This window comes from Mya arenaria, chromosome 12 (genome assembly GCF_026914265.1).
Source record: "Mya arenaria isolate MELC-2E11 chromosome 12, ASM2691426v1".
NCBI lineage: Eukaryota > Metazoa > Mollusca > Bivalvia > Myida > Myidae > Mya > Mya arenaria.
Genome location: NC_069133.1, coordinates 18,792,583 through 18,810,005, shown reverse-complemented (window position 1 = coordinate 18,810,005; position 17,423 = coordinate 18,792,583). Strand labels below are relative to the sequence as shown.

The window sequence follows — 17,423 nt, the reverse complement described above, 5'->3', positions numbered from 1 at the left end:
CTTTTCTGCAAACTGTATAATGTTTATGAGGTATTGACTTCAACACTACATAAAACATTATACATGTATTGCGTTTGTCAACTCAATTAAAAACTGTGGTATACTTTGTAAAACCTAAAAAGAAAACTTCGTGCCTTGTTTCCCCATGTTATAGTCCTTATTTCTATATAGTACGAGCATTAACTTATTGATGCCTTCTCAGTGTCATAGGGCATTCAAAGAGCATACATCACTCCCAGTGATTCTTCTTATAACAAGAAAGTTGTGTAATGGGGGTATTAATTACATCCAGTGCTAGCTCTAGTCATCTATGACTTACCTAAATTGTAACCTTTTGGGATATATTCACTTTTTAAGTGTCTTGTATCTATTTTACTGAAATGATATTTACTGCAAAGTTAGCTTTTGTTATTTCTAGCCAACCTTAGTTGTAGACCTTTTTTGTATTGCACATTAAATCTTTATTATTTATTAAAGTTTTGAAGCCAAAATTTTAGGCACCAGTTTTAAAGGACATTCCTTACTTGTTTAGTATTATTGATTGAAATTTTAAGAACAAATCTTTTTTTACAAGCGAGTATAAACTGAATATGCCTATTTGTTTTTTTGTAGAAGATAAGTTAAGTAAGAAAGATCCAAGGAACTGGGACATTCTAGAAACGAAATCAAGCGGTATTCGGTGTGAAACAGTTCTTCATGTTCCTTGCACAGCCGATACTAAAGACATTCAAAGGGCAGTTACCCAGGTGTTAAAATACATTTCAGACAAAGCCATTCAGTCAGCAACTTTCTTCTTCAACAGTATGCGTAAGTCCATGTTTAAATAGCTGACGTATACAGTAAGTGCGAATAAATTGTGATTTTCTTTTGTCTGATGTCTCAGTAGTTTCTCTTCTCCTTGGCCAATTAAAACCTTACCATAAAAAAGTAGTATTTATCTATACAAAAAGTAGAACATCCAAAAATTCTAGCAATTATATTCCTTGATTACTGGGTAGATTGTTTTGGTTTCTGTAAAAACGGTAAATTAAGGATATTAAACAAGGGATCTGTTAAGGTCATATATTTCATTCAAAGAATCTTGTGATATTTACAGGCTTTACATAGTACAAGTCGTTTAAAGGACAAAAACTAAAAATGTCTAAAAAAAAATTATGTAGAGGTTTTATATTTAGCAAGCATTATTAATATATCTGTTGCAACATGTATTAGCTGTATAAATGAGTTGAGCAAATTTTACGAAACAGGATTTTATCAGATTTTCTATAAAAAAGCAATAGCATTCTTCCGGGAATGCTTTAATACAAAACGAATATGGTTTTGTGTCAAAATTGTCAGTACAACCCAATCAACAGTTTTTGTGGTGATTGCAGCTATTTTAAAAATGATATTTGCATTTTTGTATCCTGGAAATGAATTTAATCCACTATTTTTCATTATTTTATTGAATATCTTTCTGATCTGAAAAGATATCATCAAGAACCAACAGTACATCGTTGATTCGGTAGTCTAGGGCATTTTGACCCGAAAACATATATATATATTATAATGTTGACAGTCTTTTCCGAAAAGTGGAAGGCCCTTAAGAAGTTACTATTTAAATATTGATTGATGATTTAAATTCAGTTGGGAAATATGCAAAAGTACACCTCTGCTCACATGCACTAGCACTGCTCTATGCAGTGTTATATTCTCAATAAAATAAATTTAGTGGTCTTGAAATACAAAAGAAAAAGGGGACTCTTTGTATGTGCAGCTGATACATGAATACGGTTTATTGCAGATGCTTTATTGGTGATAGAAAAGTTCCAGGTTGCTGATACCATTTTGACGGAAATCATGAACTCCATGGACATGTCCAAGTCGGATTGTTCTCTTATAATACTAACAGAAGGCATGCACAACAAAAGTCACCTATTTGGCTACATACAAAATCTTGAGCCAGTTGATTTAGCTGGTAATTATAATAATACATAATTTATATAGAAATTGTATTATTCCTAAAAAAAAAATTTCAAGGTTCTTTTAAACATATTTTATTATTGAAATAAACATACTTAGTATGCATATATACATTATTTAAATAAAGTATTAGGCTCGAAAATGGCAAAACAACATATGAAAACCCTTTTCATGTAAAGTTACAAGAAAACATATACACGTCGGATATACATAATTTACAACACTAGCTCACAGAGTTTTTTTCCGACAAAAGTTGATCTAGAACCAAATCGGGCTATGTAGATTTGTTCCGTCTATTTTTTTTTATATTTTGCTTATATGTATGATTCAAGTGTTCATGTATAATATGTGTCAATAGCCTGTCTCAACAGGCAGCTTTATCATACAGTAGGAATAACAGTGAAATGTGGATTAATTTCTTTTTCTTTCTTCTTGATAATATAAAATTGTGTTTTTACAGGGAAGAACTGTGTTGTCCTGGATGTTTTTGGAGAAGATAGTTGTGTCAATCAACTAATTTCTACAGTTAAACAACTGCAAGGAATAAGTAAGGCAAGTAGTGATTTGTTATCCGTCAATTTTCAGTATTGGAGTGTTCATCTCTGTAGATCCTTTAAAGGCCTCTCAATTGTCATTCGTTTGCATAATTTATTTTAGCTTGATTGTTCAGACAACTTTACAGCTAATTGAAAAAGAAACTCTGGTTGGGATTGAACTCACAATGTCTTGTGTGAGAGGCAGACACCACTAGACCACTTACATCCTGAATTTATTTTCATTGCTATTAAAAGACAATCTAACCATTTTAATTTTCAGCATTTTATTACATTCATGTTACAATTATCACAACTATATAAATGTCACATATTTCAATATGTGTGTTGTTTTAAATCCAAAGAATATAACTGAAACAAAGATAACTGAAATTAAACATGTCTCAAAAACTTCTTTGTGAAAGTGCAAACTTATCCTTAGTGTATAAGCAAAGGGAACTGGTCTTCAGTCTAACTAAATCCGCCATCTTGGAGGAACAGGCTGTAAGTTCTGCCGTTACGCCCATTATAGCGAAGTATGGTGTTACTATTAAATTTCTAATCAAGATATCAAATGTACATATCTTATGGTACAACGTGATGTTATCCATGTATCAAATTGCAGGTAGAGCCGCACAAAAACTGAAGGTGGCCTAGTGTAACCAACCCGTCAGTCCGTCAATACGCATGTCTCTCCGCCCATCCACAGTATTCATGTGTCATCTTAAAACATGAATAACCATCCAATAAATGAATTAAAAACTGAATAAATGTTATCAGAGCAACAAAAAGTTCCATTACTTTTATATTAATATTGTCAGATCTATAGCCTGTAATATATTCATCGGAATGCATTCATTTTTCAATTCTTACAAGTACAACGTTAACAATTACTTGATTGGAAGACACATACATCATAAGCTTATTTCACTATGTGTCCTTTATGTATTCAAGAATCATAAATTTGTGATCCATTGTTACAAATTGCCTCCCTTTTTATAAAGAAAACCCTGTAAAAACAATATATATTCTAAAAAGTGAACGCTTTAAAAATTATTATATTGTGAATTATACAATAAAACCACTCAGTCAAGTAGTCAAAACACTGTATAAACTTGATAAGCCTGTTTATTTCCCGTTGGCCTTGCTGCCTTTGTATGAAAAGGTTAAGTTAATAATATTCTGAGTTCAAGATTGAAGTGATTGGTAGGCATGAATTAGTGGCAATAATGGCTTTTAAGATACTGATTGTTTTCATTTGAACATTGACAAATGTTATCAAAATGATTGTATTGATTAAATTTCAATCAAATTAAAATCGTCTCGAGTCGTAAATTAAGTCACTAGGTCAAATCATAGAACTAGATATTTTTTCAGTGAAACACCAACATAGCTAGGTCCGATTGATCAGAATGATGTGAAGAGTAAAAACGTTGTCAACGTCATCGTTATTAACTTTCAAAGCGTTAATTCTCTGACAGATTATTTTGTATACTTTTATCTGTTGTATCTTCATCACGATGCGAGACACTGTTGGTATAAAAATATATTGGCACATTATAATTGACGTTTAAAAGTGAACAACGTTTACTTTGATAAAGGTCTGAACAATCGGCCATAAGGCAAGTAACCAATGCAATATTCAACAGTTCTAAGAAAGATCGCTCTTTCACCTTGAATTCACGCGGGATAATAATAACCTGGGCCAGCTATTTGTCATAGGCAAAAAACTAATACCATTGTAAGATCCTACAGCCTTGTTAGACTGATGATGGCTATGCATTACATTCATGTCAAACAAGACAATCAAAATCAGTCTGACAAATGATCCCTGTGCGTGAAGTTGATCTTTGACAAACCGTTTCATGGGAAGCGCATGCTACATGCCCTTTTTCATGGTAATTTTTTTTAATATTTACATTTGCCTAGTCTTTTGTATAGATAGAACTTGACGTTCATATTGTATAACATGAAAGAAGTTATGACTGTTTATTTTAATATTGCGCTCCGATTCGATTGGCGTGACGTCATTTTACCAATGATATACAACGTTACAAAAATCAGCTTTTCTTTTATACAAACTTATGTTGTCGATTACATATCTTTTAGAACAATTACTCAATTGCAGAGGATACTGCTAAATTTTAATCGCAATGGATATTTTTTGTGAATGTAATTATAAATATTGATGGCATGTTTATTGCGTATATGCTGTATAAATGCAGTAGGGCAAGCGAGCAAATGACCAAGAATCGCTAGCACGTTTCATGGAATTTAATCGCGTGCCCTACTGCGTTCATACAGCATAAAAGCAAGAAAAAATATGATCAAATCTTAAATACCCCATTTTATGGCCAGTTACAACCGAGACAAGCCAAAATACAAGGGAGTTTGACCAATGGCCATCGAATGTGACATTTGACACAGACACGGATGAAGTATTTAACACATTTTCTTCTCATAGTAGACATTTGTGTCACGTTATTTTTGAGTCCCTAAAATGCATGACCAAGAAACAGCCCTGACAATACACAACAATTGGGAGTTTGACCAATGCTTTTCGAGTGACCTGTAACCTGCAAAACTGGGGAAAATGATTGCATTTTTGCAGTTTAAAAGAAGTAAGAATATAAGTAATTGTGGTCAAAAACAAAGTCACAAAGTCGGTCTTTTAATCTGTTCGTTATGAAGCTGGGTCAGTATTATTTTTCATATGGAGTCTAAAACAACAATACATGTTAATCACCTAAAGGTCAAAACAAATTTATTTATGCAATAGAAGCTTCACTTTTATTAATTAAGCTAAATAAAGTTTGATTGGGTTTAAAGCTGCACTCTCACAGATTGAATGTTTTGACAACTTTTTTTATTTTTTGTTTTGGAACTAGCCACTTTTGGGGATAATCCATGGAAACCAGTGAATAAGACTGCTGACCAAAAATTAGATTGCAGATTTTTATATTTAAGTTCAAAAAATCATGTTTTATGCATTTTTCTTAAACAGTAATGGTTTAAACCATAAAACATTAATTTTCAACCGGTAATATGCAAATCTGCACTCTGATCTTTTGTCAGCAATCTTTTATCATTGGTTTGCAGATATTTACGCAAAACATTGCTCTTTCCAATACAAAAATTAAACAAGAGGGCCAAGATGGCCCTATATCGCTCACCTCAGTAAAACTGAAAACTTGTGCTATAGACTTGTTGATAATTAAAGGGCAATAACAGGGATTTGGCTTCTCTGATGTATGAAATTGTTACCTCGAGAGTGTTAACAAGGTATTCCATACATAAGCTCTGTGACCTAGTTTTTGACCCCAGATGACCCATATTCAAACTTGAGCTAGAAATCATCAAAACAACCTTTCTGACAAGTTTCCAGGATATTTTGGCTGAAAATGTTACTTCGAGAGAGTTAACAAGGTTTTTCCATATTTGGTCTCTGTGACCAAGTTTTTGACCCCAGATGACCCATATTCAAACTTGAGCTAGAAATCATCGAAACAACCTTACTGACAAATTTTCAGGATATTTTGGCTGAAAATGATACCTCTAGAGGGTTAGCATGGTATATTTGGGCTCTGTGACCTAGTTTTTGACCCCAGATGACCCATATTCGAACTTGAGCTAGAAATCATTGAAACAACCTTACCGACAAATTTCCAGGATATTTTGGCTGAAAATGTTACTTCGAGAGAGTCAACAAGGTTTTTTCCATATTTGGGCTCTGCGACCTAGTTTTTGACCCCAGATGACCTATATTCGAACTTGAGCTAGAAATTATCAAAAAAAACTAACCGACAAATTTCCAGCATATTTGGGCTGAAAATGTTAACTAGAGTATTAACAAGGTTTTTCCATATTTGGGCTCTGTGACCTAGTTTTTGACCCCAGATGACCCATATTCGAACCCGTCCGAGTTATTACTGGGACAAACATCCAGTGACAATTGAGGCAAAAATGTGAGCCCCTAGAGTGTTAACAAACTAAGTGTGGACGGACGACAGACGATGGACGACGGACAATCATCGATCCTAAAAGCTCACCCTCAGCCTACGGCTAAGGTGAGCTAAAAAGTTGTAAAACGGTTAATCTGTGAGGGTGCAGCTTTAATATATTTGTGTGGCATTGCGCTGTTTGAACAGATGACAAACAGTGAAAAGTTGTACAGAGTGCCTGAACTATAACTTAATATATTTTAGATTTTTTGGGAGCACCAATTTATTACCTAGGTCATATTTACATTTTACTACCTTCAAATTGACCACTACATGTATGTCAAAGGTGGGATTATTCAGCGCCCCTATTGTGTCCTGTGATGACTCTAGTTATAACTAAATCAAAATAGCAAATAACTTTTGACAACTAAATAAAGATTGATAGTATAGATGAATAATGTTTCTGGCAATATTTTTAACAAGATTACCAGCGCAGGTACAGCTACGCATCGATCCTGCGTTTCTTGAGCATATAAAAACGAATTTAAGATAATGCATAAAGTACCACTTCATTATAATATTCCCGAAATATAAGCTTTGAAGTACAGTCATTTATCATTATATATCCCCATGCTATACAGGGAGATTAATGTACATACTGTTTGACGCAATGTACGTCTGTCACGCCTACATTTTCGCTCCGTAAACCTTTTAAAATATTTTCCGGAAACTCGGATCAAATGTTTTCATATACGTCGTGTTCGCTCCGTATATCCTAAACCCCTTGAAACTTGGGTCAATTGTTCATAACATCATTAGGACACGCAGACCCATATAACGATCGTGCCATCTCAATGACAAGGTCAACGTTTGAGATCATGTGTTCAAGGCTTTCATGTCCGCTCCAATTCCTTTCAAAATGGATTTTGGGCAAAATGTCAACTGAATTGAAACGACATCTAGAGTTCACAACCCAGGAGCGCCTACTCAAGGTCAAGGTCACAGCTGAAAGTCAAGGGGTCTAGCCATGTTATTCATGTCCATTCCATATCTTCATATCTTCTAAACCCTTTAAAGGGTTTTATGGAACTAAATAAAATGTTAACTTCGAGACTCAAAGCGTGATGTCAAGGCTTAAGTTTAATGTTAAAGGTTACAGCCATGATGTTTGTGAACACTGTTGTGTCCGCTCGGTTTCTTTATATTACTAAAAGGAATTGAACAAAAATCGGATAAAATATTAACCAGATCCTGACGAAATGCTGAAAATCACATTTGATTAGACTATCGGTAACTCCATCATATCCGCTCCCTTTCTGCTACAAGCCTGTTATGATAAACATTACCTGTGTCGAATGTTCATCTCGTCGGCATTACACCAACAAACTGCTCCATACATACCGACACCAAATATTTTGGAACAGAATGAGACAAGCATTAGGTGAGAAACATGTTTTACAACCGTCTTGGAACTTCAGGTTTTAAGCAGAACGTTTTTTATAATTTCTAGCAACACTGACATTGACACGACCAACACCATATCCATTCACATGCTATATCTCCACATTAGCTGCATTCATTCGAAGCTGTATCACTATCCATCAAGTCTTACTAGTTATTAGTTTAAACTCAGTAATTGAGCGAATATATAGTATGTACGTGTTTGACGCCCGCCTGCCTGTACCACCGACCATCTGACATACCCCAATTTTATATCAAGATTTTGTGCTTAAAAGAACCCTGTTTTACAAACCTTAAAAACAGTTTTCATTTGCGCAAAGGGTTATACTGGGAAATTGTGCTTAAAAGATTTTTTTACAAACAATCAAAACAGTTTTCAAACTGTTCTCAGAGGGCTATTCCGGGAGATAACCCAATATTTTATCGTATTTCAAACCCTTAAGGCCACAGCAAATTAATAACTTGTTCATCGGATTTCCCACACCTTTTTCTATAGAAAAACAAAACAATATATATTTTTTTTATCACTTGCGCCCGCACCATCTAAAAAATGAGTTATTTTTTTACGAGCGCTAATTTGTTTAATAAATGAAGTCTTTTCCCTTATACATAACCGTGTTTTTCGATCGTAACAATTTTCAAAACACCGGTTAGTCTCAATCATTCAGCCACTCTGATAAGAGTCAATGACGTCAACACGATCGCAATGAACGAAATAGATCCGGATGGAAGCGTCTAGATGATCGAGACTAAACACCAGCTATATGGAAACAATATTTCATTTCCTGATTCTTGAAAAATACGTGAACAAATGACAATTCTACCATTTAAAGTTTGATTATTTTTTTACAAATGTGTGCGTTATTATTTGGCTCCGGCTAAAAGTATACGTATATATATTTGGCAAGAAGTGATTATCCAAAGTTTGAATTTGATTCGGACATGTCTGACGGGAAATCAGATGAAAGTTACAGTGAAAAGACAGTTTCCAATCGGTCATCTATACCTATTACACCTGTCCAGGGAGAAACTTCAGGTGTGGGTTTTTTACTTCTTTGTTGTTTTGCTGATAACATAGCAAAAATGATGTATTTTTTTAGTATTTTTTTCCTTCAAAAATATACATTTAACGATTTATGCATGTTTTTATTTTGCTACAGATCAAAGTATGGTGTTTAATTCAATAGAGAAATAAAGTTTGACTCAGAAACGAGCACCATAGCCTCGTATTCCTTCATCTTCCATTTTTAGCTCACCTAAACAAAAAGTGCTTTTGGTGAGCTTTTGTGATCGGTCTATGTCCGGCGTCTGTCGTCCGTCGTCAACAATTGGTTATAATCATCTTCTCCTAAACCACTTGGACAATGTTGATGAAACTTCATAGGAATGATCCTTGGTTGGTGCTTTTTCAAAATTGTTCAAATAAATTAATTCCATGCAGAACTCTGGTTGCCATGGCAACCTAAAGAAAAATGTCAACAATTGGTTATAATCATCTTCTCCTAAACCGCTAAAACAATTTTGATGAAACTTCATAGGAATAATCCTTGGTTGGTGCTTTTTCAAAATTGTTCAAAGAAATTAATTCCATGCAGAACTCTGGTTGCCATGGCAACCTAAAGGAAAATGTCAGCAATTGGTTATAATCATCTTCTTCTCCTAAACACCGGGGATGAGCAAAAAGAGTCACGTGACTACAAATGCAAACGCCAGTAGTAATTTGGCTCGATTGTTCGTCAATCAAGGTAAGTTTCTTATCGATATTTTTGTTATACGCGAGAGTTCGTTCAAATGACAGCGCAAAAAAAGAATGCATTGTTTTGATTTTCGATCGGTGTATTGGTTACCATTCATGTCTGCATAGTTTCCGAGAACACTTTGATACAAATTGTGTCCATGAATGCAAACGCACGTAGGTAGTGTTAAAATGTCACATATTTATGATAAATTGCCACATTTTTCAATTGTTTTGACTTTCAGTGGTTTTATAATGGCTTTTATTTGTTTTATGAATATTTTGTGCGATGCAATTTGTACAAACAAATGCATTTTCTGAAGTATTTAAATTTGGCAAACGCACGTTGGCATTTTCATAAGGCAAACGTACGTAGTCTACCTAAAATGACAAACGCATCTTATATAATAATAATAATATTGAGTTATCGTATATGTCGAGAGCTTTTAAAACTTTTTATTCTTTTTATATCCATAACTATTGCTGTAAGATTTTTGAATTTATATTTAATTATTATTATTATGATCATAATGCTTACGGTCTTATGCATAAGGGAAAGTGAACCGCTTTATGTCGTTTTACTTAGCTAGATAAGCCATCTTTTTAATAAGCGTTTGTTTGCACGAGACGTATTTTTTATGAACATGCTTTTACAGATGATATTCTTTTAACAAACTACAATTTGTGTAATATATTTTGCGAAGTAAATCAAGTGGCGCTTAATTAATGAATGACAGTGTCTGTTTCAGTGATGTCATTTGTTTGCCACGTTTGTGGGAATTCGTTGAAAACGGCATGGGGGCTGAAATTGCATGAGCGCTGCCATGACGGTGAAAAAGCATTTACATGCCGTTAGAAACAGTTATACACCACGGAGAGCTTGACGCGCCATATGTAAGTGTATTCTAGTATTTAAAAATGCTTATATTATCTTGTTTTATTCTATATTATTCTATAATTAAGCAATTATCTACCAGTCACAAGCTCAGGCGTTTTTATTAAAGGTTACCAAAATATTGCAATTACAAGTATTTTAATTGTATACTTTTAAAGGCATACATGTATTTATACAGGTGCACCACACATGGATCCAATAAGCAATTTGCATGCAGGAGTTCACCACACATACGTACCTGAACAGGCACTGGCGAGGAGAAGATGGCACGACACGTTTTACGTGCGACATGTGTGGGATTTAAATGGAGGAGAAATAGACCTGAAGGCACATATGGACGGCCTTACTGGCGAGAAATCATACCAGTGCGCTGAATGTGGGAAATGTTATCGTTATAGAAGTAGATTGTGCAAGCAAAAGTTATTAAACACACCAAATAAAACATCAAATTTTAGATAATAAGTGTCTTTCATGGCAGAGAGTGCAAGGTTCATCCCAACCCGAACATAAGAGTGTATTGCGGAAGCGGGGTTTACCGTGTTTCCGCAAAACACCTGCGAGAGGGGTTGGATGAACCTATCTTACACGAGCGGCTATGATCCTGGAAAAACCTGGAAATCTTTTGTGCGCAGTGAATATAATGCGCGTATAGATTTCGTGGTTGTTATGGATATTCGTGCAGTGATTCAGGATATGTTTATGTTATCATTAAATATTTATAGTTCTAAAAAGATGACAGCGTTATTTCTTGAATGGAGCGCGAAAATGTTTTTATTGCTCCATTTGAAGCGAGAAATAATCAATTTTGATTTTTAAAATTGCCACGAGACAATGTTTCAATTATGCTACAGACGACAGTCGTCTACAAGGGAGGTAATTGTGTGATGACGATTGAAAAAAATGAATTCCATACGGGTACTTGTTTTATCTTGGCCCTTGCCAAATGTTTAGGTCAACTTATCTGATGTGGAAGAAAGTAGAATCTCAGGCAGATCATAAATAAAGTATTATTTGTTAATTAATCGTTATGTTATTTGATTACTTATCTTTGATTTTATCTGATTATCTGTGATCGCTTTTATTGTCAATCATTTTATTCAATGAATAAAACTAACCTAAGATATACAGTTATAGAATAAATGAAGAACATTTCCATTATAATGTCTTTATTTCTGTATAACAGCACTTACACATACAGTTCAAAGAGTATTTTCAGTGATATAAACATTGTTCCAGGTAAAGCATACATTGTCATTGTATCATCGCAATATCATTTTATGGTTATCATTATCACAATATCTGTCATTAACAATTACCATGACAGTATTATCATCCCAACATGAAGAATGGTTAAATAAAAGGTTTATTAAAAATGTTTAAATTATGTTCAAATGAAACGTTTATCCCCATGCGATATGTTACAAGCATCTTAGAATCGTTGCGCCTGTCCCGCCCCCAGCACACACCAAAGGTTCCCTTCTGTAATGCATTTCTGTTTATCAAAACAGTCCCGTACTCCGACTCTTTGTATCAAACGTGTGGTTCCTGAAATGTGACATTACAACAGCTGTTGGCGTGAGACCACAGTTATGTTTACTATATGTTTCATATAGACACTAACCTAACTTTTTGACTTTATACACATCCCAATTATATATAAAATATAATCACAAGAAAACACCATGTTGACCATTGACCCGACTGTCAAAATTGAGTTCAAATACATAACCCTTCTGCCAAGGAGTCAAACAACTAATTTTCAGACTTCCACAAGCTATGATTTTTCCAATTCTGCAATAGAGTGTCAAATGCAGTCAAGTTCTCTGCAAAAAGAACATCCTTTGCTTCTTTTTCATTCAATTTTAATAAAATATTGATACTTGAACACAAGCACTCTTTATTCTGTATTAACATCCGGATCTTGGTCAACGGGGGGCAGATAACTGTGGTCTTGAGCCTGTTCTAAATGTTCGAGATAAACATTTAACAAGCATTGTTAAGTTAGATAAGTCTGTATACCACCGGTATGGCCGGATGAGAGTTGTTCGAGAACTCATATTTCCCGCAACACTCCCGCATAATATCGTGTCAATGTTTGTTACGTACATTTTTATCATAAATTTATATAACTTTCATTATGATGGATATTTAATAATAAAGCGGATAAATATCTTCAATATCTTGAACACTTTTTCAGTTTTTAAAGGCTAACGAAACATTCGTTTGCTCCTTATTATAACCTGCCTACGTGCGTTTGCCATTTTAGGTAGACTATGTACGTTTGCCAAATTTGAAATACTTCAGAAAATGCATTTTTGTACATATTGCATCGCAAAAAGTATTCATAAAACAAAAAAACAATTATTGAACAATTGAAAAACAAACACTTGAATAAAATGTGGCAATTTATCAAAATATGTGACATTGAAACACTACCTACGTGCGTTTGCATTCGTGGACACAATTTGTATTCTCGGAAACTATGCAGACATGAATGGTGACCAATACACCGATCGAAAGAAAAACCAATCCATTCTTTTTTGCGCTATGTCATTTGAACGAACTCTCGCGTATAACAAAAATATCGATAAGAAACTTACCTTGATTGACGAACAATCGAGCCAAAATACTACTGGCGTTTGCATTTGTGGTCACGTGACTTTTTTTGCTCATCCCCGGTGCTAAACCACTTGGACAATTTTGATGAAACTTCATAGGAATGATCCTTGGTTGGTGCTTTTTCAATTTTTTTAAAACAATTCCACTACTTTTTATTTTTAGTATCAAGGTAATAGATTTTAAATTTTATTAAGTCTTCAACATAGTCACTTCTAAGGTAATTATTGTTCTTTTATAGGATCATTGATTAAAATAATTATTATACACTTTATTCTTTAGAAGAAATTTCATTTTTAATTAATGATAAATTTAATAATAATTTAATAACTTCATGTATATTATTGTAAACTTCATGTAAATTATTCTAAGCTACAAATCTTATCTTCTGTGTGGAAAGTGAATAAGCCTTATACAGAAAAAAATGATTATCATTTGAAGGATAATGATGTTGTCCTAGATGGAAGGGGGAATTATAGAGTATGATAGTGTACTGCTCTTTATGTATAGAGCCAAAGGCAGATTATCGATTTTATTGGATGGTGCACTGTTTGTTGTTTGTGTATCTATACTAAAAGTTATTATAGTGTGCAAGCAATTTAACATAGTTTTGTCATTGTGCAGGCAATTGAACGAAGTCCTGTCAGTTGTTTGTGTATCTATACTAAAAGTTATTTCAGTGTGCAAGCAATTTAACATAGTTATGTCATTGTGCAGGCAATTGAACGAAGTCCTGTCAGTGTGCATGCAATCAAAAAAAGTCCTGTCAGTGTGCAGGCAACTGAAAAAAGTCCTGTCAGTGTGCAGTTATCTGTATCAAGTGCTGTCAGTGTGCAGTCAATTATCAAGCCCTGTCAGTGTGCAGGCAACTGAACAAAGTCCTGTCAGTTGGCAGGTATGAAAATCGAATTTTGTCAGTGTTCAGTCAATCATCAAGTCCTGTCAGTGTGCAAGAAACTGTGACAGGTCCTGTCAGTGTGCAGGCAACTGTGACAAGTCCTGTCAGTGATTATCCAGGCAACATGTTTGACCAGTATGTTTTTCAATATTCTTTGAGAGCAAATATCAAGCTATATTGATTACGAAGGTTAAACTCTTTTACTCAGCGATTTAGGGCCATCATGGCCCTCTTGTTTTTCTTGTGTTATCATCAAACTGTATCAGTAATGCATTCTTCATCAAACTACAATGAACATTTAAATATAATATTGCTTATTAAAATTTCAGATTCCTCCGCCGCAGCGGATCATGAAATTCCTGTCCCCGTGAGGCAACGAGGGCGTGCTCGTGGTGGAGGCATTGGTCGCCGATGAGCCACGTTCGTGGACAGAAGGATGACGATAAAAATTAACCTGACTGACATTCTTATGTGCTTCATGCCATCCCATGAGTTTTACCATTCACACAAAACATCAAACAACCCGAATTGTGTATATTATGTAAATGTTAAGACTGTGTGATTGGAAAAAAGTATTAATCACACTTTGTGTTGTGAATTAATGTTTTTTTTATATTTTTTAGATGTTCATGCGTATATTTAAACTATATATGGAAGTCATTGAAATGTTAAATATTTATGCTGATTGGTTTTTGTCTCGGAAAGAAAAATTGTATATTTTTGCATTTTCATGAAATATTTTTTTGCTATATATGAAAGTTGACACAATCAGTGTCTTTTGTATATAAGTGTATGTTTTCTAATACTTGTCTGTATTTGAACAAGATATCTCTAAAGGAAAATATGCAAGATTAAAAAAGTTACGCGTTAAATTCTGAGAAAGCCTGAAATAAATCTGGCGCTGGCTGGAACTTTCTGTGAAATATTTGGTGCCAAAATGGTTTACAGTACGGTGTAAGTTTTTGTAAATTCTCTACCTGAACTTAGATGGCTACCAAGGTTAATATATTTGGGTATGTCATTGGACAGGCAGGTGGCTGTGACCATTGGCGCTTGTGCCCAGGCTTTAATTTAGCCATGCGTAGGCTATTTTGAAAAAAAAAACTTTTCAAAAATGTTTTAAAAAATGGAAAACTGTGGTTTTGAGTTCTCTCATTTATTAAATAGTTTAAAGAAATGCATTTGCTTGATCTCAAATAGCATTTGTCTGATCTCAAAAGTAATATTTGTATAGAGTTATCTTGTAGTGTTATAATTCTTTCACTGGATGTTATCCTTGTACTGTCTACAATATCATTCTTTAGTTAATGAAAAAGCAAAAGCAAAACTGAGTTCAATGACTATATATATATTTGTTCGCACTTCGCTCGCTCCCCTTTTTGCTAAATGCAAAAACAATATTTAATTATTATTTCGCTCGCTTGCTCGCCCAATTATTTTTTGAAACAAGAGCTGTCACAGTATGTGACAAATGCCCCCGAATGCGACATTGACCTATGAACAAGGTCAGTACATGAAAAGTTGATCTTGCCTTTACGTGTCAAATACATATAGCAAGTTATTTTAAATTGCCTCTAAACATAAAAAATACCACCCATAATGGACAACCTACCCTGTTATGTCCTTATATGCAGCACTCCATTGTGAATAAACATTAAGTGTGACCTTGAACTTAGAGGTAGGGACATGGGTCTTGCACGTGACATGTCGTCTTGGTATGTCGGACACATGTGGCAAGTCATTTTAAAATATGTCCATACAAGAAAAAGTTACAGCCCGGACACGACAACCTATACTCTATGTCCTTATATATGCAGCATTCCATTGTGAATAAACACCTAAGTGTGAACTTGACCTTAGAGGTAGGGACAAGGGTCTTGCATGCGACACGTCGTCTTGGTATGTGGAACACATGTGGCAAGTTATTTTAAAATATGTCCATACAAGGGAGAGTTACAGCCCGGACACGGCAACCTATACTCTATGTCCTTATATGCAGCACTCCGTTGTGAATAAACACCTAAGAGTGACCTTGACCTTAGAGGTAGGGACATGGGTCTTGCACGCGACACGTCGTCTTGGTATGTGGAACACATGTGGCAAGTTATTTTAAAATCTGTCCATACAAGGGAAAGTTACAGCCCGGACACGACAACCTATACTCTATGTCCTTATATGCAGCACTCCATTGTGAATAAACACTAAGTGTGACCTTGACCTTAGAGGTAGGGACAAGGGTCTTGCACGCGACACGTCGTCTTGGTATGTGGAACACATGTGGCAAGTTATTTTAAAATATGTCCATACAAGGTAGAGTTACAGCCCGGACACGACAACCTTAACTCTATGTCCTTATATGCAGCACTCCATTGTGAATAAACACTAAGTGTGACATTGACCTTAGAGGTAGGGATACGGGTCTTGCACGCGACACGTTGTCTTGGTATGTGGAACACATGTGGCAAGTTATTTTAAAATCTGTCCATACAAGGGAAAGATACAGCCCGGACACGAGTTATTGAGCCGGACAGACGGACGGACGGTGCGATTTTAATATGACATTACAAAATCCGATGAACAAGTTATCAATTTGGTGAGGCCTAATGACAACTTATAAAATGGCATCCTTCAAGTAACCATTGAGTCGATTTTGCTCAAATGTTACCAAAATATTAACAATTAAAAATATATAGCTAAGATACTTAATATATATTATATTTAATATCTATTATTGCCTAGATGACATCTTCCATTTTAATTGGTGACCGGGGTCATCAGTTTACCCTAACCTTAAATTTTTTTTAGATAACAAATGATTACTTTTTTTAAAAAAGCGCCGGTCTCCCCCAATGTGTGGTCGTAGCTGAGAAATCAATTATGGACACGACAATTGTAGTTTTGGACTGGAGACACCAAAAGGGGACATCTACTCATCATGACCAACTTACATACCATTAAGTAAGGAAGCGAGTCTTTTTTTAGCTAAAGGCCAATGCAAGCATACCGTTTTCAACTGAAGGTCACCGCGATTTAGACCTTTGACCTACTGAATTCAAAATCAATAGTGGTCATCTACTAGTCATGACCAACTCGCATACCAAGTATTGAGCTCATGGACCTTAAGGATCTTCAATTTCGCGCGGATTTTTTTTTTAATTCACCGCAATTTTTTAAACCTGCATAACAAGTATTAAATTCCTCGGTCTAAACGTTCTATCGTTATTGAGCGGAAATGAAGTGTTACAGACAGACAGGGCTATATGTCTCCCAGTGAAGGGGGGATACATAAAAATCTTGGCAAGCGATGGCTAGAGCAATGACTTCCTGTATTTGTATGTTCAAATGGTGGGTCATCTGTTTCAAAAAGACATAGTAAATTATT

At 34.7% G+C, this 17,423-nt stretch overlaps 1 protein-coding gene across 4 annotated transcripts in view; it reads left to right on the top strand.

The window, feature by feature from the left end:
* The window catches only part of LOC128210205 (uncharacterized), a 50,796-nt gene extending 46,989 nt beyond the window's left edge, over nt 1-3,807 (top strand). For 2 of the 4 annotated variants that reach the window (XM_052914393.1, XM_052914400.1), the window contains 4 exons: nt 613-807; nt 1,784-1,957; nt 2,423-2,514; nt 3,121-3,807. In XM_052914393.1, coding sequence (XP_052770353.1) covers nt 613-807; nt 1,784-1,957; nt 2,423-2,514; nt 3,121-3,141 — 482 coding nt within the window. In that variant the 3' untranslated portion in view covers nt 3,142-3,807. Of the gene's footprint in view, nt 1-612; nt 808-1,783; nt 1,958-2,422; nt 2,515-3,120 lie in introns of those variants that run through there. The other 2 variants (XM_052914394.1, XM_052914395.1) reach the window with 2 other exon arrangements.
* The last annotated feature ends 13,616 nt before the right edge of the window (nt 3,808-17,423 follow it).